The sequence below is a fragment of the Aythya ferina genome (genome assembly GCF_964211825.1).
Source record: "Aythya ferina genome assembly, chromosome: 7".
Classification (NCBI taxonomy): Eukaryota; Metazoa; Chordata; class Aves; order Anseriformes; family Anatidae; genus Aythya; species Aythya ferina.
Genome location: NC_140302.1, coordinates 15,130,227 through 15,152,676, shown reverse-complemented (window position 1 = coordinate 15,152,676; position 22,450 = coordinate 15,130,227). Strand labels below are relative to the sequence as shown.

The 22,450-nt window shown below is 38.1% G+C and overlaps 1 protein-coding gene across 22 annotated transcripts in view; it reads left to right on the top strand.

The window, feature by feature from the left end:
- LOC311439619 (leucine-rich melanocyte differentiation-associated protein-like) overlaps positions 1-22,450 on the top strand; it is a 400,118-nt gene that overhangs the window by 16,185 nt on the left and 361,483 nt on the right. For 10 of the 22 annotated variants that reach the window (XM_084525512.1, XM_084525525.1, XM_084525527.1 and 7 more), the window contains 2 exons: positions 6,516-6,611; positions 14,019-14,119. In XM_084525512.1, the coding sequence (XP_084381638.1) occupies positions 6,516-6,611; positions 14,019-14,119 (197 nt within the window). Of the gene's footprint in view, positions 1-6,515; positions 6,612-10,299; positions 10,494-14,018; positions 14,120-16,420; positions 16,438-16,913; positions 16,947-17,746; positions 17,893-18,126; positions 22,437-22,450 lie in introns of those variants that run through there. The other 12 variants (XM_084525513.1, XM_084525514.1, XR_014694850.1 and 9 more) reach the window with 9 other exon arrangements.

The following is a 22,450-nucleotide window of genomic DNA, read 5'->3' as shown; positions in this document are numbered from 1 at the left end:
AGAAAAGATTTCCAGACCTGTGGTTATCTCCTAATTGGATCTTTTTTTCTGTCTTTGACAGTATAGACAGTTCTCCAGCTTCATTAACATATGCATTTTTTCATAATGAAAAATTAATGGTGGGGAAGGATTGAATTTAATTTCTTGTTCTCTTTTAATACAATTTAACATATGGAATAACACCATGCTGCTGCATCTGTGAGGTTGTTTCACCAGAGGGATTTTTTTTATTCACTTTATGAAGAGTTTAATGTTTTTTTCAACCCAATTTTAAGTCAGATTTGTTTTAAGTATAAGATTGAGGAGAAAGGAAGAAAGGACCCAGGTTATCTGGGTTAGGTCCCAGGTAGTCAGGATTTTCCACAATAGGCTTCACTTGGTGTGTCCAGGCTGCTTTACCTGCTTCATACATGTGTATGAAACTGCATTTTGAGTTTATGCAGCTTCAATGGCACATCTGGGGTGCCAGAGAGCCAGAAGGCTGGGTGAAACCTTTACCAGCCGTGTACCGCCAGCAGCATTTGAATCAGAGGGCATGTTCCCGAGTGAAGACAATAAGGTTTTAATTCCTGAAAAGGTTAATAAATTATCAATAAATATTTTAATAGGTGGCTAATGAATTGACATAGGGTTAAACAAGCCAACAGACACGGATTATAGCTGTCCATGACTGCTACTGCTTAACTTCATCTTCAACACATGGATTTCAAGCCTGTAAAATTTTGTAGATTCTTTACTTACCAGTTAGCACTTTGAAAGCTATTTACAAATAGATCCTTCTTACAAACTCACTGCTTAATGTCTGTTTCTTTCTTTTTCTTGTTTTGGTAGGGAATTCTAAGACAGCTGACAAACTGGGAAAAAATGTTAGAAACTTGGCTGGCTAATCTGGATATTTCTGTCCCTTCATCATGAGAATTAGCTGTGCATATTTCTCAAGAGTTTTGAGCTGAGAATAAAGTATTTTTTGTTAGTTAGTGCCAGTTCTCTAAGAGCTCATTTTTTTTTGCAAGCTGTGTTTTATTCTTCTGTCCTGTAGTCCAGATCCATGATGATATTTGTCATGACAGCTTCCTTTTTGCTGGCTTCTGTCACATAAATTGAGTTACTCCACCAAAAATATATATTTTTTTCCTCAGAGACAGAGAGGAAAACAAATAATTTTCAAAAGCTGTATGAATAATAATATTTAAACTTCCCGAACTTTTTTCTTTGGCTTGATATAATTTTTTTTGGTAGTGTTGCTGTGACTGAATGCTAAAAACACAGTGTCGTATGTGACTATATCTTGCTTAATTTTCACTTTTAATTACAGAATTCACCCAGCATTGTTCTAACAGGGTACAGAATCTTCAGTAAGTGAGCCAAGTATAGCACAGTAGTTTAACATGCTACATAATCATGTGAGCTATTATGTCACCCAGATCTACAGCCATAACCCTTACAGAGAAAACTGAAACCAGAACCCTGTGGTGTTTTTTTTGTGTTAGGAAGCTGATGGTTTTGAAATATTCTACATTGTCAACTTTGAAATTGTAGACCTTACACCATCATTGTAATGCTATTTCAGTTTTGGTCTGGAGACAAAGCCTGGGAGAGTTTTAAGTGGCTTTAGCCTTTATGTCCATTTTATGTCCATCCAATCAATGCCTTTTTTTTTTTTTTTTTCCCCAAATATGCTAACTCTGGTATCTGTTTCTACGCTGATTTTATGATAAAGACATCTCTCAACTGGGACTGAAATACTTTATTCCCAATTAGTTTTATGTTATCTTACACTGTCAGCTAACAGTACCTTAAGCTTTGCTCATCTGACTGCAATTCCAGCAAGAAACCTAAGTGTGAAAAGCTTTATATTATTTTGTTAACAGTCCATCTTTACTTGAGAGCAATAGTTATTAATCTGAAGCTCTGTGCTGTCCTCTTGTGATTGTGGGAATGGGTCCCAGTATTACAGCCAAATATCAGCATATTTTTGGATATTTTTATATGTAGAGTCAAGGTTGGAATTCCCAGATATAAACAAGAATTTCCTTAAGTTTAGTATTGGTCTGTCTCTAATATTCTCTTCAGTGTAAACTGGAAGTCTCTTTATTTTTTACTCTGCTCTTGCTTCTGTGTTTCTCACCGGAGAAAGCTTATCTAAATATTTGTTTGTTACTGAGAGCTTGGAGACTAAGACTTAAGGTAAAGCTTATGGCGTACCACTCAGTCTTCAATGAATGAGGTATTACATTGGCTCAGCTTCTTTCTTCCTTTTCACTTTCATCTTTCCTAGGAAAGGGGATTATATATGTTATGGGATTTGAAGGATTTCTATATTAGTGTATTTGCATGCAAAGTCAGGAAGAGAGGAGTAAAACTAAAGTCACCAGCAAGAAGATTTGGGAAGAGGCAATTAAACTAAGCCATCTTGATTTCCCTTGCATTTTCTCTCATTTCCAAGGAGTGTAAAACCTGTTTCTTGTTATGTTTATATGTCTCTGTATTAATTGACAATATATTGCTTGCAGAGACTGTATGTCTGTAACGTTCAGCTTTCAGCTCTTCCATCTTGCATCATGTGTTTGTGTGTTCTCTTCCTAGCGATGTCTCCAGATGATGCAGAATTAATGCTAGTTGAACTATATTTATCCCTCCTCGCCCAGAAGGATGGGTGGATGAAAGTAGTGAGTAATGGGAAAAGTTGCTGTTTAACAAACTGCAGAGGATGATGCGTTTTGTTTGAGCTCTGTTCTTTCATAGCTATCCAGATTGTTAGCAACTTCCATACGTTTCTGTGGGAATTTTTGGTACTCTAAAGGTATAAAGAAAAATAGCCACTATTTTTTGAACTGAGCAATAGGGAGCTAAAACTTTTGTTCCTTCAGATACAGAAATTATTCCATATTGGCCTGTAATATGTTGACTTCCGGTTGGGCTGTATACCTGCTTCCTGATCTCTTTTCAGCAGCAGTGTCACATGTTATCTGTGTGGAAAGCTGTGGTTTTGCTGTCTGCCTCTATAACCAGCTCAAAGATGTAAGATTAAAAAAATGGGGCCATGTACATAGATGCAAAGCCAGAAAGGAACCTGTTTGCTAATGTTAGGTATTTCCACACCTTGGCTCAAGCTCCTTCCTGACCACACAACCTTTCATCAGGGTAAAGGCAGGCAGAGAACTCCTTCCAACAGGTATTTTCAATAGTATATACTCATTTAGAGATAGGTCTCTCTTACGCTACAGTGATGTTGGCAAAGTACATTGCAGATTGTGTCTCTGTAGATTCATCAGGTGAAAACAATTCCTTCTGAAGCAAGCAAGCGACCAGTCAAAAAACCCCAGCCCGGCTGGTCTGGTATTTCAGTTCTACAGTGAACTACTAGGACAGCTAGAACAAGAGACATCATCCCAGCTACAAGCTTCTCTGGCCTCTGCAGCCACTTCCTTTGTCATTTGATCTTTGTCTTCAAGCATTTCTGGAAATAATTTGTTTTATCTTTGCGTGAGAGGCAGTCTCTGCCCCAGATATTATGATGGAGACCTGGAACAAAAAAATACCTCACTGAACTTTCAAAAGCTCAAACCTGTTATTTAGAACTGCAGTGTTGGATGGCCTCAAATGAGATTTTATCATAGGTTTAATCCTATTTTTTTTCTTTTTTTGCCCAGCTCTGATTGTTGCATTCTTATGACCAAACAAGCATTGATGCACAAAGATGTACGGTTGCTTCACTGTTGCAATTTACTTTCCCATGATAGTGCAGCCAGCCACTGAAATTCACATATACATAACAGATTGTAAGGAAGCACGGCACTTCAGGTTTGTTGGGAATCAGTCATCTTGGGCTTCAAAAAAAGAAAAAAAAAACAAAAACAAACAAACAAAACAATAAAAAAAACTCTATGTATGTGTGCAACATATAATTACAAGAGAAGTATATATAATGCAAGACACTTCCAGTGTTTCAGTAGCAACAGCTTCCAAACAAACATTACTGAATACTTTCCAATAAAAAAATTCTTATGATCTTTTATTAAGTGTTCTGTGCCTGCATGGCTAGCAATAGGCCTTTGAAACTTGGCAGGAGGATAATCCCGTCATTCTTTTTGTTGGCTTTATGGAAAAACAAACAAGAAAACATTTAGATTGCATGAATTGTAACCATATAACCATAAAAACCTAATTTCTTGTCTTTGGTTCACGCTATATATTAAGTTTTGGCAACATTTAAAAATCCTTCAGTAATCTACAGATCTTGTGGATGTCCTGTGTCAGCATTTCTCTTCTGTGTGCTATGTACTCTAGGTGGGACACAGAGAATAACTGCCTTTCAACCTTGAATGTTTTTTTTGCCTGCAAGCACTATCCACTGGGAGCAAAGAAATGATGGTTCTACACTCTCCTCTTTTCCTGACCAGAAGTAATATTTTTTATTATATAATGCCATTGTTCACTTACATCGAACAGGCCAAACCAAGACAGAGTATTGTCTACAGCGATGGTATCAACCTGGGTCTTGGGAGGAGATGTAGGTTCAGTCCTAGCTGGCCACAGGTATCATAAGTATTTATACAAGTAAATCAGCTTTTCTTTGCCTCAGTTTCCTTGCTGTAGCCTAGGAAGAAGAGGATTTCTCTATTTCCTGGTGTAGGTTGAGAATAAATGCATTCAAAAATACTCGGTGTTCTGGTAATATATAGCATTAAAGAACTTAGTGGTATTTTACCTGGTTGAGTTAAATTTACTTAGCTCTGTTCATTCTATAGCCTAAAGGAAACAGAGTCTTGCATATTAAAAAAAGAAAAAGGCCCTGTATCATAACAAACACTTTGAGAAGGTAAATTGTGCAATTAATTGTTACTATGTCTTAGCTGTTGAACACATCTCTTATTAAATGTAATTCTAGCCTAATAGCTATAGTGTACTATATAATATAAGGGATTTTAATTGTATTTGGGCCATGCTGTGGTGGACAAAACTGTCATTAACTTTTGTGGAAGCCAGATTACAGGATAAAAATGTCAGGAAAGGCTTTTTTTTTTTTTTTTTTTCCTACTGTCTTCAAACCTTTTAGGCTGTTATGTTTTTTTTGAAAACCTTTAGCCTATAGTATGTTGAATTGTTGAATTTATAAAGACTATATGCAAAGTTATATTAAAAGAATACTAACAGGGTTACAACGTGAAGCTTTCCAAAGATGTCAGGAGATGCTGAACTTCAAGGTGCTTTTGCAATTAAACAGTGAGTGAACTTCTGTCAGAGCTGTCTTCATTCACAATCACCATGTATCCTCACTGTGTTCGTACCACACTGCTGCCATATAATAAGAAAATAATAATTAAATATATCCTGGAGGTGTTTGTAGACAAAATTCTGCTCTGCATGCAGACAGGAGGAATCAAAGAGTCAGACTCTGATTTAGGGTAGAGTGTGAAGATTGTGGCAAAAGTATGTAACAATAAGATCTGGGCCATTCTCAAAGCCCTGAAAACTTTCTGCCATAAGATCTAGCTGCTGTGTAGTAATTGTAAATGTAATATGTAATCCTCTAGAACTTAACAGCAGTTTGTCACCAGTTTCAGTGCAGTGCTAGCCCTTCTCTAAATGGAGCAGAAGGGCAGAAGTCACTTAGTGTATGTCTGCTGCACTGCACAGGGCTACTGCATAGGAGGGAACAGCTCCTTGACCCACAGAAAGGTTTGGACCTACCTTAGAATCCGTAATTCTTACCAAATGACCTTTCCCCTTATTTAAATGGAATTAGGGGAAGAACTGATCAAAGATGCAAGAGATATTCATATGAAACATTCTGAATTGGACAATGTGGTTCTCTGTGGTAGGAAAAGTTAAAAAAAAAAAAAAAAAAAAAAAAGTTAACCCTACTTTCTGCTGTAAGATTCTCCAGAAGAACAGAAAAATGTAAATTGAGGCCATTAACTAACAGTATCAAATTCAAACCAAATTCAAAAATGCTATATAGGTACATGGTAGTACCTATACTGCATATTGCAGTACATATTGCAGCTCTACCACTTTTCATTGTCTGCTTTTCTGGACAAAGTGTCCTGCAGTCTTTCAGACGTGCTATGGATATGCACTTCTGAGAAAACCAACCCAAACCAAACCAAACCTCTAATTTTAATTCATCAGCAGAAAGAAGAAGAAGAAAAAAAAAAAAAAAGAATTCAGATGTTCTTATCCTCAATTTTTAAAGCACTTTATCACACTGTCACAACAATATAGTTAAGAAAATGTGTACTAGTGTATTGAACATACATGCGTAACTTGCTTTTCAGATCATTTTAACTTATTATTAGCTGTTACATGTCTTTATAAGTGAGAATGTAAGAAATAGTATGGAGACAGGAGAGAAAAAAAAAGCTTAATTTCTAGCAGTTCAGACTAGGAATAAAAAGTAAGGTCATCATTACTGTATTTCTTTCTGTCCTTGTCAATGAGATTAAACTATGTACTTTGTTGCATTTTGTCTTCATTGCATCATGCTTATTTTATTCTTGTTTGTTTCGTAGCAGAGAGTCCTAGTAATGCTCTTTCCTGGGAGACGTTTGAAGTTATTAGTGTGGACATTAAACACCATCTTTAACTACTTGGGGTTAAAAACAATTGTAAGTAAAGCTATGCATGAATAAAACCTTCTTCTTCCTTTGGTAATACTGACAAAAATGTCTGCACTACAGTCTCTTTCATGTAAATTGATTCAGTTTGGAATATGCATTGTATTGCTGTGGAAACTTTTTGAGAAAACATTTTCATCATGAGCATCAACAAATGTGTTGTACTGGTAAACACTGAGCCAAATTTTCTGATGGTCAAATTGGAAGAACATTGTGAGAATATTGTTTTTAGTTGAAATTACACAAACAAACAAGCAAACAAAAACCAACAACAGTCAGAAAATTTAATTTGTTCACAGCACACCATTTTGTCAGGTGGAATTGTAGGGTGTTTTGGAAGACAACAGGTTGTTGCTTGATGTATTTTGGCATGTAAGATGATTTTGTACATGCACGTGCAGACATACATAGTGTGCCATAAGATGGAAAACCATTTTGGTTAGCATATTGTAAAGGATTTTAGCTAATAAAACATTCAAGATTGTTACTTTTTCCTCTTACACATCATACCTTCAACAGACCTTCAAATTAGGAAAATACCTCTGTACATAGGTTTCATATAAAATGACATAATTTGTTTGGTGCTTGGTGCTGTGCTAAATTTTCTGGTATGTATTAGGTAATTATTTGAACCAAATGGTCAACGAGATTTCAAAATTGTAGCTGTGTATACATTTTAGGTTCATGACTGCTAAAATGGCATAGAGTTCTGTCACCATGTGCAGAACACAGAAAAAGGGATAGGTCTGAATGCTATCTGTCATGCTCCCAATACACTACTTCCTAGTTGTTTAGGGCCTGGATTATGGGTATTATTTTATTTTGAACATCCTCTGCTTCTTATTCGAGGAATGGGTCTGCTCAATTTATGATATATATATATTTATGTGTATGTAAAATTATATATACTAAGCAGATTGGTGTAACTAATTGGATGTAGTTTTACACAAGAAAAAAATATATTTTTTGAAAAGGTCTGTGTTGGTTTTGTCTGTTTGTAACTCATGTTAAACACTACTGAAGTTTTAGGCAAAGCATTGCCGAACATTTAAGGAAATCATATTTGAATGGCTTGTACAGAACTGCCATTTTCTGCTTCTAGCTGTGCAGTGAAACACTGATAATTTAAATAAAATGTGTTTTTTTATATTGTGTGTATACACAAACTGTAAAAAAAGACATTTCAAAGGTCAACTAAGCTCCACTGTCATAAATTATTTCAATCTGAACAAAGAATCCTTACAAAACTTTCAGCTTCTAAGCAACCACCAATAAAAATATATTCTGTAAGTACAAATTTAGTCCTTTAAAGCTTTACTCATGTAGGCAGCTCTATCAAAGCTAAAGAAAACATTCAGATGATTCAGGTTGTGCAGGGCCAGGACTCGAGAAGGTAGCATTTTGCGATGCTCAAAAGAATAAATATATATTGTAAGGTGAAAGAAAAAACATTCTAAAACCAGAGGAAGCTTCATAATGATCTGGAATCTGAGCTATAAAATGACGCTGATGATCAACAGGCTCAACAGCTAACAAAAGCCTGCCTGTATTTATGTAACAGTGTAATGTATTTTAGCTTCATAATAACACGAGGCAATAACTAATGAGCACATTGACTCATATATTTGAAATCTAAGACAATGTTTTAACTTAGCTGCAATTTCAGAAGAGATATTCCAAAATACTCCTTCAGTGGTAGACAGTCGCAGCTGTGAGTCTTCCTTTTGAAAATTACGTGCAGGTGATAGGTGCATAGAAACTATGGAATAAAACAGAGACTCCAAAAAAATAAAGTTTGAGAAAGTTGCCCGTCATCAGATAGGAAGTTAGCAGCAGAATTATCACTTTCAAGATATAAGTTTTCAAAGTCTAAGGAAGCATCGTAGCAAGACAGTCATGTCTCCTCTCCATTCCTCTGCTACAGAGATCTTATTTTTCACTTCCTCTACAGTATAATAGGCCCATTTTGTCATTGTGGTCGGTAGCACTCCCTGTTTGTTACACACCACAGGATTTGGATCTATTATTTTGTCCATGACAGATAATAATCTAGGCCATGTCTACACAAGAAAATGTTGAACTGGTTTTAAAAGAATGATTATAAGCCGGATGCACTTAAAACAGTTTGCCACCTCCTTAAATTGTTTTTGTAATTTACGAAATTCAGCTAAACTGATTGAAGAGATGATAAAGTCAATTTCAGTCACCTAGTTTGGGGAGCGGGACCTGCAACTTCTCCCTCTAGACAAGGTCTTGCCTAGTAAGTAGGAGGATCAATGGCAGGTTAATGCAATTGGCAATGTAAGGAGGTGGAAAAAACAGACTCGTTATTGTTTGTCTGTGCTATTTGGTAAACTATTCAGGCAGGATTTCTTTCTTCAGAGATCTCTCTAAAGTGACAGCTAGCACTCTACTAAAATTAATACTAATAATATGGATAACGATGTGCTAAATTGTTTTCAATATAATTATTCCAATTTTACAGGAGCATAGTATTGAACTGATTTTACTCCATTAAGACAAACACAGCTGACTATATCAGGAGGCCACTTTGTGCCTTGAGTTATATCTGTTCGTTCTGATGGGAATTGCATGCTTGTAACTAAAGGAGAGATAAAAAGAGGTAGATACAGAAGAGTAGACTGTATTGCTTTGTTTAAATTTACAGTTCACATAGCACTTGTTTTTCTTGGCGTATGTTTTTTGCTACATGATCTAATAAATAAACACAGGCCCTGATTGTTTGAGGCATGCTGAGTGATGACCTGAACTAGCAAGTACGCCTTGATGGAAAACTCTTACATAGAGAAACAGAACTTTTATTCATTAGTGTAGGATCTGCTTATTTGCTGCGGATGAAGGGTTTGATTCTTCTTGGTCTTTACTATGTAAGGAAAATTAGATCTATGCGAAGGAAGGGAGTCATTTGTTCACCGATTGTGTTTTGATCTTTTGCATGTTGGCCTCTTTCTACATTCATGCAATACATGAAAATATCAGGGGGTGCACAGTGGTGGTTTTTATTTATTTATTTATTTATTTTCCCCCGGGCTCTTAGCCCCGTGTTTCCTGCCCAGCAGTCAAAGGCAAGGATGGCCCTGGAAGAAGTGTAATGCCACAGCTGTACCATGAATTTATTCTGTCGATAGTACGAGGCCGAGCAAGTACTGTGTTAGTTTCTGCTGCGATGCTGAATAAGCCGTAGGAAGTGGGTTGCAGTGCAGAACACATCTCCTCCTGCAACTTGTTTCCCCTCACAGCATGCCTCTGCTTTCCGCGAGTTACGCTGGATTAGCAACGGAGAGGGCAGAAGAGGGATTTTTAAAGGTGCTTAGGCAGCCGAAGAGGTAGGCAGATGACTTACAGCACTTAGGATCCCAGCAGAAGAAACCTGAGTATCATCAAAAAGCAAAATTCTTACGGAAAACCTTCCCTTTCCCTACTCTACCTCATCAGCGGCAGCCTCCCATCACGGCATTACTTTAATTAGCAATTAAAATGCCCCGGAAGGAGCGCTGTGATCGGTATTCCTGGTGGCTCCGAGGGTCTGCTTTCCCCACGCACTGAAAAATAAATAAATCCGCGCCCAGCGCCGGGGTCACCTCGCTCAGCCCCGGGGCCCGGCCCATGGCGGCGGGGGCGGGGGTGGGGGCGCGGCGGGAGCCCCTGCGCGGCCGCCGCCCCCTGCCGCGGCCCGGCCGCGCTTCCGCCGCCGTCAGCTGACTGCGGCCGGCAGCCCGCGCAGCCCGCACAGCCCGCACGGCCCGGCCCCGAGCCGCGCTGACTGCGGAAGCCCCGCTGCGGCCGCTCCCCCCTCGCCCTCCCGCCCCCTTCTCCCCGGCCATGGCAGGGGTCGTGGTGAGCGGAGCACAAGTAAGTGTGCGCGGCGCGGCACGGCACGGCCCGGCCCGGCCCGGCCCCACCTGCCGGCGGCACCGCGCTGCTCCCCGCCCCGTCCCGCCCCGCCAGCGGCAGCGGCAGCGGGGCCGCCAGGCTGGGCTGCGGGCAGGCCGGGGCTGCCTTGCCAGGGGGCGCGGTGGGAGGAGAAGAGGCGTGAGGGGCTCCCGGGGGGCAGCCCGGCCGCCCGAGCCGCTGTGAGCGTGCTGGGGGCTTAGGCTCGCCCGGGGAGCGGGTCGAGGCCCGCCCGCCGGCTGCACATGGCGCGGTGCGGCCGGCTGGGGACGTGCCCCAGGTGTGCTCCCCGCGGGGGGGGGCAGCGTGCTGTGCCCACAGCTCCTGCGGCACCATCCGAGAAAGGTGCTGCCTTACGGGTTACTAAGATCCCAGGGCCACTCTAACGTAGTGACAGAGATTAAGCGGTCATTGCCCCCAAAGCTAAAGCAGAAGAGAGTTGCAACCGATACTGAGATTAACTTACACTTTAAACATTTTGTAAAAACGTAGTTTGTTCCTGAATTGTACACAGTGCATTGAAAAGCCTGCAAGAGTGTCTGAGCTGCCCATAGCTGGTCTCCTGCTGGGTTTTGTAAGAGAGTTCCTGAAACCCGTTTCTGTGGGATGTTGAGCTGGGCACCAGTAATATCAGTGCTTGATTATGACCAGCCTGCATTCACTCTGGAGAATTATGCAATGGAGACATCTACAACTACTTCTAATCCCATGGGATGTCCTGCAATGGGCATAGAAAATCTGAGAAACCTGCCATTACTCATGTGCCTGGTACCAATGAGTGGAGTCACCAAGGGCACAGTAGGTTTGCTCTCCTCTCTCACTGGTGGCATCTCTGGATACGCACTTGAAAGCTCATCCTCGTTTTGAGGGTATTTGAGATGGATGCCAAAAGAGGAGTATCAGATTGCGTACCTCTTATTGTTTTCAGGGAAAATTATTTTTAATCAAATGACTACAAATGAAGAAATGTTATTCTCAACTTGTCCAGACTACTGAAGCCTTGTTTTATATCAGCATTGTTCAAAGATTAAAGAACAGACGAGTGAGAAAAGAATACTCTTGAAAACTTGTTTAAAAAGGCTTATTGTGCATTGCACGGCTGGCGATCTGGCAGCCGCTGAAGAGAGCTCTTGGGTATCTGAGGCAAGTTTGTGTATGTGGGGTGTAGAGATTGGAAGCAAGCGTACCTTGTATTTTGTGGGAAAATAAATCTGTTTGTTTAAAATTCAAAATGGCGCTTGTATATTGAATGAGCTGAAGTAGACTTTGTGCAAGTAAAGTTCCTTTCATGAGGCCCTTAGCATTAAAAGGTCATGATAACCATGTTTCACCTGCAAATACATCTATGAATAACCCGTTTGTACCAGTTGTGCAAATATATTTGTATATTTTACCAGTTCAAAGGCTGAAGCTTTACAATATCTTAAGTATTTTGCTTTCTGTGTGCCGCAGAAAACACATTTGTATGAGCTTCCTTCCTCAACTTCTGTTCTTGTGGAGCTAGGACAGTTGAGGCCAGTTAAGTTTCTGGAGCAGTGGCAGTGTAGGTCAGAATCTTTTGCTACTTTTCCACCCCTGGTCCCTGTGGGTGAGAAGAGCAGTGGTGGCCTGTGCTCCTGCAGTCTCTGTAGCTGCGCAACATCATTTTCCAATCCTAATGTTAATGGGCATCATATTTTAGTTATGTCCTTTACAGCGTGTTGCACTGAATTACTGTTTAATCCAAAGAATTATTCTACTAGTAAAGGGGTGTCTCTCCAAGGGTTTGCAGGCGCTAGTTTATAGAAATCTACTTTTCAGCGAAGAATGAGGCGATACTTGTTTGTATCCTCATATGTATACTGTAAAATATTTTGTGGTTCTCTTGGATGAAAACTAGTGGGTCAGTATATATATAGAGAGAGTGTGAGGCATGTTTAAGTCAATGAATTCTCAAAGACACTTGCTGTTATGCCCGAACCATTAGGATGTGAGCTACCCAGAACTGTTCATTTCCCTTTCGTCCTTACACTCACTGAAGTCATGTGTATGTCTAGTAGCAGAATATATATATATTATATATCATAAGAGCAGGGATGGTTTAAGAGGGAAGATGTTGTTAAACGGAACTTCAAGCTGCCTGCTTTCTGCTCATAAAAAAAAATACCACTGTAGTCAGTTTTGTTTGCTTAAGGTATTGAACGAAGTGAATTAAATTTGATGCAATACTGTAGTATCAGATTGCAATCATTTTCAGAGTGTAAGAAACAGGGATGATTTTCAAAAGTACAGACTATCAGTCTGTTCTGCAGAGTCTCTATGTAGCAAAAAATGAAGTAGTATCAAAACAGTTTGACCCTGTGGTGTATTTTTTTACCTAACACCCTGTAGTGTGTGAACACCAGTGGTGTATGATAGCAAATATGCATTCAACATGGAGTTAACAGCTGTATCTCCTAGGTAGTAGTGTAACAGAGCGTTGAAATCTACCTGCTTAGCAGGTTGCCATCTAAGGACAACCAGTGTTCCTTTAGCACAGAATCTGAAGTGTTGGTGTTGGGTGAGTCAATACAGACAATACATGTATGACAGTATGTTTGACATGATTTGTGGGGATTCTTTTAAGAAATTAAGCCAGACTTCCAAGATGATACATCAGACAGAATATGTGAAGTTTTTTTTTTTTTTTTTTTTTTTTTTTTTAATATCATCAATTACATCAACACTGCTAAAAAGAAATATGAGTACATATTTTATTTTTTTCTACCTCTAATTCTTCCTCTCTTTGTTAAAGGTGGGTCAGATAAACAGCTATGGAAAGAAGGAAACACATTCACAAGTATTTTGGGTATAACAAGGAGTGTAACCTGAACATAGGTGTGGAAGCCAAAAACCTTTGAGACTTGCACCACTGTCCAAACAAAGCTGCATGCTTGATTTCTCAGACCTTGAGCAGCTTTCCTGCTCTGTCCCTAGCATACCTCTGAAAATAATAATCACCCCAAGGAACTGCTGTGAGAGTGGATTGATGGCACATTGCTTAGGTGTTTCTGGACGAAACTTTCTGAAGTGATCTCTAAGTGTTTTGCATACTGAGAGGCAAACTAAAAAGTACTTTGAAAGTCTGCTGATGTTTTACGAATTTTTCTTCTAGGGTGTTCAGAAGGGTAATCCAAAGTAATGTTAGATCAAAGTATTAATAGGGGGATGGAGTATGATACTTATGACTTAACGGAATAAATGCAATTGTAAAATAATTTTTATCTGAAATAAGAAAATTCTGCTGTGTTGTACGTAGGGCTATGCACGTGTTAAGTATTAAGCTGACTGTATCGATAGAAAAATGAGACTGTGATAGATTCTTTAGCAGTGAAACAGAAGAAGCTCAAAGCTGTAATGAATGTTTATTATACTGTGTGTTGTCGTTGGATCAATGAGGCAGAATCTGGACAGGAAACTGTAAATAATCCACTTACGGAATGCTTCCTTTTTGCTTCTAATTCTCAGGTGTCCTACATTAGTCAAGACTGTGAAGAAATTCCAGAATTTCTGGGAAGAAAATACGGACATATGGCAAAAAGGCTAGATCTTAGCTTCAACTTGTTAAGGTATGTTGTAATGTATAGATTTTTTTAAATGCAGTTTGGCTCACCAGCTCCAAAACCATAATATTTATTTGTTTTTCTCAAAATAGAAACACGCACAGTTGTTGTCAAGTGGGTGATACTGTTTTATAGACAATGTTTGTCTCCTTTTCTTTTACTTTTGGAACACAAGCAACCAGGTGAGTGTAAATTTCTGATGTTAATGCAAATGATGCCAGTGCGGAGCTTACAGTTAGTTCTCTGCTCAAAATGGAAGATAAACAACATTACCTGAAGAAGTGAAGAATGGGATCAAACATGAATTTTCCTAAAACAAAAAACAAGTAAGCGTGTGCTTATTTCCTTTTTTTATTTGTAGATCTCTGGTTATTACTGTAAATGGTTTGTAATACTCTTTTCCCAGATGATGTGTTTTTATTATATGATTTTATTTTGTGCAGCTGTATAGTTAAGTGCTACAGCTAAGTGCAGTTAGAGTTTATAAATAAATTCTAAATTATTTTAACATATGGATTGATTTTGAATTCTATACTATTCCCATTAGTCATTACAAAAATTCTAAGCAGTATCCATTTTCATTTAATCATTGTGTGAGAAGCCTGGTGAGGTTCAGCAGTGTGCCTTTCAGATTTGGAACTCTGTAGGTAACTAAGGGAGAAAGGAGTGGCGTGTAGTAATATATTTTAGAAAAAGTGTAGCTTTCTTAGCATTAGAGCAGAGGATTCTTAACTTATTCCTTTTATTTCATTGAGGGTAAGCCCAGAGTCTACTAGTGAAGAATGAGTCACATAAAAGTAATATGCTAGTGTCTGGTTCTCCTAGGGAGAACAGTCACTGGTTTTTATCTTGCGTAACACGAATAAATGTTATGTTGAGCAACCGTAAACTCTGAAAGACTGATTCCTGTACGCAGGAGGTAGCAGAGCAAAAGAGGCACTTAATCTGCGGATTGCCATTATCTTAAATTTATCTTATGTCTGGCTGATGACTGTGTACCTATGGAAATTGTGATTAAATGAGAGAATTTTGGGGAAGAGGGGAGCTGGAATCGACATTTTTTTCTTTTTATTACAAAGATAATTCAAGTTCTGCATGTATATTAAGATTTAACATGTCAACAAGACTACTCTTTCCTTTCTGGAGGTACTATCCCTTGGAAAGAAAAAAAAAAAAAAAAAGGTTTGGGGAAGGGAGGCTTTTTCTTTTTTTAAAGCTTATTTTAGAGAAGTTCATATTAATGTTACATGGGTATTAATGTTTTCTTAATCCTAACTCTTAAAAAGGAGTTTGACTTTCTACAACAAATTTCTGTCGTCAAAGGCTTAAGTTGATTGAAGAAGACAGATGATCATCACTCCTACCACATATGAAAATAATTTTGTGCTTTGCTGGCATTAATACAATATGCTAATAGTAAGGAATTTAGCTAGTCATCCTTTGAGTATACACATAATGTGTAGGAACTTTTGATGGCTGCCTTTGGATTGCTGTACTATGTCATATGGTAGTGGCTGTGAATCCTCCGTTTGCTAGGATTTATTAGGGGGGAAGTTTAAGTTCTAGAAATAAGCATATCAGCTGTTGTATTTGGACATAGTGCTTAGAGGCTAGAAAGAAGACAGGAAGTGGATTTGTTACTTGAGACACTTGTGATAGTATTTTATTTCATGACTAAGGTATTTTAAATGAACTCCACTGGATGTAAGTGAAGTTGGGTCAGACCTGTAAGACTATCTTCAACTCCGGCTGAAGTCAGTGGTATTCTGTAAGCTTTTCATATGTGTTTGATACTATTTTTTTTAAACTTGAATACCCCTTTAACAAAAAGAGGAACATACAGTGCTGGTTTTGAAGTGTTGATTAACAGGATGCACGTGTCTCTTGAAGCTGTTGCTGATCGTACATGTTTCTGAGGAGTGCCTCCTGCAAAACTGTCAGCTCAACATTCCCTGAACTTGGGCTGTTAAGTCTAGCCAGCAAATGAGGAGGTTTACAGGTTGTCTGTTTTGTGCAGGTACCAGATTACATTCATGATTCTGCTGCACTCTTCTTGGAAATGCAAATTAATCTGAGCTTGTTTGAAGGGGAGGGAAAAAGTTCTTTGTAGTAAAGATGTCAGTTTTCACTATAATGATTCATATTAGATCTAAGCATGTGTGTGTGTTTTTGAAAGAAAAAGGCTATTTTAGTGGTCATTAATCTGAAAACTAATATCTGAGTCAGAGAGATGCTAACATGCTTACTAGTTACCTCAGTGTCAGGATGTAAGTACTTACCAAACTTTTCTGTGTTGTTTTTATATAGGGTTTCTCCTACCCTCTGTAAGTATGGCTACTCCTGAGTGTATTTTGGGAAGGAATTATCCTCTTGTACCAGACAATATATCTTGTAGCATAAGTATTATAAGTATGGGACACTTTATTTTGTGGGCACCAGTATTTGTAGTCATGTTACTTAACATTGCTGTCATAGGTGGTGGTGTGTACAGAGAAAGAGAGATCCATTGTAGTAACGTGTTCGGCTTTTTGATCAGTTGGCAGCAGACGCTTCTTGCAAGGCAGCACTCTCTGTTCAAGTCCAGAAGTCCTGTGCAGTTGTCGATTTACAGTCTTTACTGTGTGCACATGCATGCTTGTGCACTTAAGACTCTTGTCAGAAATACTACTTTCTAGTGCATGGTACAGGTGTCACAAAACTTTCTTATGTAACCGATATGATGAATGTAATTTATAATATTATACTTGATTAAACAATCAATTTAATGACTTACAGTGCTTTTTATACTGTGATAATGCAGGTAACTTGATTGCAGAAGTCAGGATAGAGCCAGGTAAGTTATTTTGCCATTTATGGCTTTTGACAAAAAATGTGTGTTTTCAGAGGCTTGTCCAGGTGTACTGGAAAACGCGTAGGAAGATTGGCTAATACTGTATAGGGAAGTAGGAAGGAATTAGTCAAATGTGCTATGCTTTATGACTTGTTTTACACTCAAACAACTTGTGCTAAATTTGTCACTTAATAACATAGATATTCATTCAATAGATGCTGTTTTGTATTTCTGGAACATACTAACCTGCTGTTATGAACAAAGCATGGAGTTGCTTGTTTACCACCACCACCCACCCCCGCCTCTTTTTTTTTTTTTTTTTCGCTTGTTGAGCTGATACATATTTAGAGAATGATTTTTTAGAAGTTAAGGATATCATGTAATTTTTTTATTGTTTGTGATGGCACTTCTGTCTCTTTTTTTCTGCAATGAAGAGTAATTATCTGGATTCAGTGTTTTCATGTGTGGTGGTTTTCTTCTCAGATTTCTGCCATTTCTCATTCTGTGTGTTACATAAACACATAAACGTGCACAAAAATGGAGAACTAAATTGTAGGGGGATAGGGTTGGTGCTTTTGTATTGGCAAATGTATATGGAGAAAAATATATTATTCGCCATTTTTTTCTGACCTTAGAGTTCTGTCCAGGTTCTTTCCTCTTCTTTATTAAATACAAATTAGGGCCTATGTAGACACTAAATTTTCTTTGTACCAGATGTGGTAAGGTTAATGACACTGATTAAATACTCACAAATAGTTGCTCTTTAAAAGAATTCTCGTCTTCCTTGTTTGCCTTTTTCTAAGAATTGGTCTTGGCTCTTGATTACCCTGGCTGATACATGGATTCATCTCTCTCTCACTTCTGGCAGCCCAAGCCAAGTGACCATTACGTCTCAACAATGGTTACTCATCTCCTCTTCTGACCAGAAGGGAAAGGAAGGATAGGAGAGGTGAATTGCAAAAGGGAACTTTCTATGGGGAGGGTGGGGAAAAAGGAGGAGTGACAGTTGTGTATGAAGCACGAAAAATGGTGTGCATTTCAAAGCACGGTAGTAGTAATCAGCAAGATGTGGTACCACTGTATTCTGTAGCCTGTTCACGCCTCTGGTGGACTGAAATCCTTCAACTCCAGACCACTGCTATCCACTTGTGAATTATTTCTTCTTATGCTGTTTTCTTTGCAGATTTTGCTTAAACAGTTTATAATGTCTTCTGTGTTTGGACTAATGGGGGGTCGTGAAGAAGATGGAGCCAAGCTCTTGTCAGAGGTGTACAGCAAAAGGATGAGAGGCAGTCGTCACAGGGAATTTCCAACTACATATAAGGAAAAACTTCACAATGAGAAAAGTTGAGTGGAAGAGGTGCACAGAGAGGCTGTGGATCCCTCCTCCCTGGGTGATATTCCAAGTGCAACTGGACAAAGCCCCAAGCAACCTGATCTAACTTTGAAGTTGCCCTCCTTTGAGCAGGGGATTGGACTAAATGAGCTGTAGATGCCCATTCTGACCTAAACTGTGATCTCATTCTGCAACCCTACTGGTGTGATTGTAGTAAAATGGCCAGAGTTAGAGCAGCTGTTTTGGTTGATATTGATAGTGATTTTCAGCTATTTCAGAAATGAACTATTTGTACTATGTATTGTAAATAAGGCATGTTTCAGCAGCAGAGATGTTTTGAAAACCGAGTTCTGAGTCTTTCATAGTAACTGTATATGATAGTATATTCACTGGTAATAGAGTACTGTAAAGGCCACTTTTTTTTTTTTTTTCTTTAATACGTGGAAAGCTATTCCCCAGTTCCCAGTTCGTTATCTAATGAAAGAATGGAGTACAGGAAGGAAAAGTCACTGATGTACCAGTGTTAGTGTTGCTGGGAAGCTTTGCTGAAAAGGATTTCAAGGGTGAATGGAAAACTATTGTTGATCACTAGAAGTTAAAGATTTCATTGGAAAAAGGTAAATAATAATTATTGGTGAAGGAAAGAAAGGAATAAGCACGTAAGCAAGGATGTAACATAGTTAGGATGTAGAGGCTTGGGTAAAATACAAAGATACTTTTGCTAGACACAAATTGCTATTTTGTGGCAAGAGGAAGAAGTTATTCAAAGGTTCTTTTATTTGTTCTAGATAACTTTCTTTGTGCTAAATATCTCCCTTCACATTAAAGGCTAAGTGCACTCCAGTGCCTGAATAACAGATGTCAGTGTTATTGCAAAAATAGGTGCCATGCTTTATAAATAACATCTACTGTTGTGTTCACTGAGAAGTCCACTTCTATTTTTGTGTTTTTAAACGTGGACAATTTTTCTTTTTCTTACAGAGATTTCTTCGGGCTCTAAACTGTGAGACGGAAGGGAGAGTGAATCTTTTATCTTGGCCAATGAGGGAGGATTAATCCAATAATTGTGCTCAGGGAGATACAGATATCTCTTCCCTCTCTCTGGGGTGCAGATTATTTCTGCTAGGAGCATGAATAATTTGCACAGTGTGTGCTTGTGCATATTTTCCACCGTCCGATTAAGAGGGTCTATGTATGAAAACATCCCCTTGAACTTTAATCCTAGTCTGGAATGTTCCTCCACGACTTCTGTGAGGGTGAGGCTTTGTAGTATCCTCTCTGTGGACTAGAGATTGTTTATTTCTATCTTCTGTCTACTGTTTTCTTGCCTGGGGAAGCAGGCAAGTGGCAGCCTGAAACTGGGCTTCAGTTTTGCAGGGTGTATTTTCCTTGCTGAGTTGAGTATGCGAAAGAGGCTTTTTTTTTCTTGCTACCTTCCCAGTCTGTACAGCAGTAAGGCACACAGAACAGGAAGATGAACAACAAAAGGGAGATGGAAATAAAAGCCAGAATTCAAAACAAAGCATGACATATTTTTAAAAGCCTTTAGACTGATCTTTATAGCATTTTAAAATGTTGAAGAAAATGCACTATTGTTAAAACTTTTTGATGGTTTTATTTATAAGGTAGAAAAATATTTTCACCATAATTGGGTAACTCTTAATCGTAGCAATTGCATATTTATCAGTGTGAGGGGCTGTTATTAATGTAGCTGTCATGCACAAACACATTTCTGCATTAAATCCATTTAGTATGTGCATTATTCGGTCTAGAATGTCACCAGGACATCAAAGCCCCCTTAGGCATAAGAGCACAGTGCCCTGCTGTGGCTGCAGAAAGGGCTTGATCAATAAATGTAACATGTTAATGCAGAGCAAATAGAATAAAAGATTTCTTTGACAAGACATGAAAAATCACCTTGTGGCAGCTGGCATGGTGATGCCATTTCAGCGGAGACACTAGCAAAGTTGATCTGACAAGTAAAGAGGAGAGATGATGGTTATAAGGTGCTTTTGTTTCAAACTTCTTTCTTGACCTGTCAGGTTTTGAAGGAGCCTGAATGGCCCTTTTTTGTCATGTGAAAATTGTAGTCTTAGGCAGTTATGAAGCAGTTATCTCTTCTCAAATTGTGAATGCTGCTGTTTAATTGATTCACTTAGCATTTGAAACTGTCACGCATTAATAATTGCTAAATCCTGTAGATACTGCTCCAGTGTGTCATGCTTAAATGTGTAGTTATCAGAAAATTAATATCCTTAATGAACCGACGCTTTCAAACTAGCATTGCATGAAATCTCTTTTGCCCTTTCATTTGTTGAAGGTATATCAGCCAGTTTTCAGAGCAACCCCTCCTGACATTGGTGTGGTTTTATTTATTTATTTTTTTGATGCCCGACAAATGCCAGCTTTGCTTTGGGTACATAGTGTGCTCAATGACAATAAATATAGTAATTATGCTGGAGTTAGTAATTAACATAATTATAGTCAATTACGACAAATACAGTGCAGAGCTAAATAAATGAGGGTGAGAAATTAGCAAGCTAATTGATTTACCTTACTTGCTGCTTCTTCTTGCAACTAGCAGTTGTGGATTTTCTGCAAGGAGAAAGTGTATTGTTTACAAATAGCTGATTGTGTTTTGAAATGATTCTGTCTTATGGCTCTCACTTCAGTTTCTTTTATACTGAGGTGAAGAGGATTGAAATATGGGGTAGTCGTTAGAAGGAAAAAAGGAGCTGCTGTTCTGTTCTCACTGAATGCTCTGAAGGAAAATGTATGTACTTGCTTTAATTTTAGATAATTCTTAGAGTATTGAGGGAAAAAAGGCTATTTTTCTTCACAAGAAAAATACATTGCTACGGAAATTTTTGCCATGTATTTTAATCTGCTTAAATGTGGTTTGAATTATCTAAAAGACATCAATATCTTTTTGTTTATTTATTTACTTATTGACATTAGAGAGGTCTACACAGCACTGGATAGCTAAAGAAAGAATTGAAATTGTTCAAGTAATCCAAGTGTGTTGAAACAATATGCTCTTGTTCAGCCATCAGTTTCAATAATTCAGAACCATCGGACCAGTATAGATGCATAGTATCATAATGTTTGTGCACATTATAATCGCCTGTTTTGTTTCAAGATGATTTATAGTATGTTGTCTGAAATAAGAGTATTGGAGCTATGCTGTTAATCTGTTTCACTCTCCTTTTTTTTCTTTTTTTTTTCAAGCATGACTACATTTTACTATAAGAAAAGAGAATTAATATGTTTAAGTACTGAAGATTTTGCATTTTTTTTTTTTAAACTGGGATTTTTTTCTTCATGCAAGGAAACAGGGTGTGGTTTACAAACATGAGTTCTGTACTCGGTCTAGTTTATTGTTTCAAGGTAAATGGAATTGTATCTAGACACGTCAATGAAGAGAGAGCATTTGCTGCAGCTAAGCAATCTGAAATATATGATTTCTTGATGTTTTGCTACTGAGGTAATGAGTAGGTTTGTAGTTCAAGAGGTGGATGCTTAAAGTTTGCCTGTTAGGGGTGTCCTACTGTAAAGCACATGATGCTCTATATTTTGAGTAATATTGAAATGTTAGGAATGTCAGAAAATGAATGTACATCAGCACTCTTTAGAATCAATCCATTTGAAAATCAATTTGCTAAATGGAATATTTATAAACAAGGAGTCATTTAAATTATTTAAAATTTATAGACTTAGTCTTTCAGATGAAGTCTTACATGTTTATTAATCGGTATGGACTACATTATGCATAATTATATTTTTATTAAAATAATTATTAAATAGTTGTATCCTACTGGACAAACTGAGACAAATGTGATGATGTGTTTATATATGAGTAAAACCTTAGGAGTTGTATAAGATAAAATTTTATAGGTGCAAAAATGTAGGGAGAGTATTACCAGTAAAAAAAATATTTTACATTTCAAATAGTATTTCTGTTTTGGGTAGCTGATCAAACTATAATAATTAAAGCTAAATGCACTCCTTACTCTCTCTTCCTCTCCTTTACCCTCACGCCATGCCTTCCCTTTTGAAAAGTAACATTTCAACAGGAACCAGATGTGATCTGGGTAATGTATAAGGAAAACTTTTTTTAGCATTTGAAAACTTTGAATAATAAAAAAAAATACTATTAAGATTTACTTTGTCT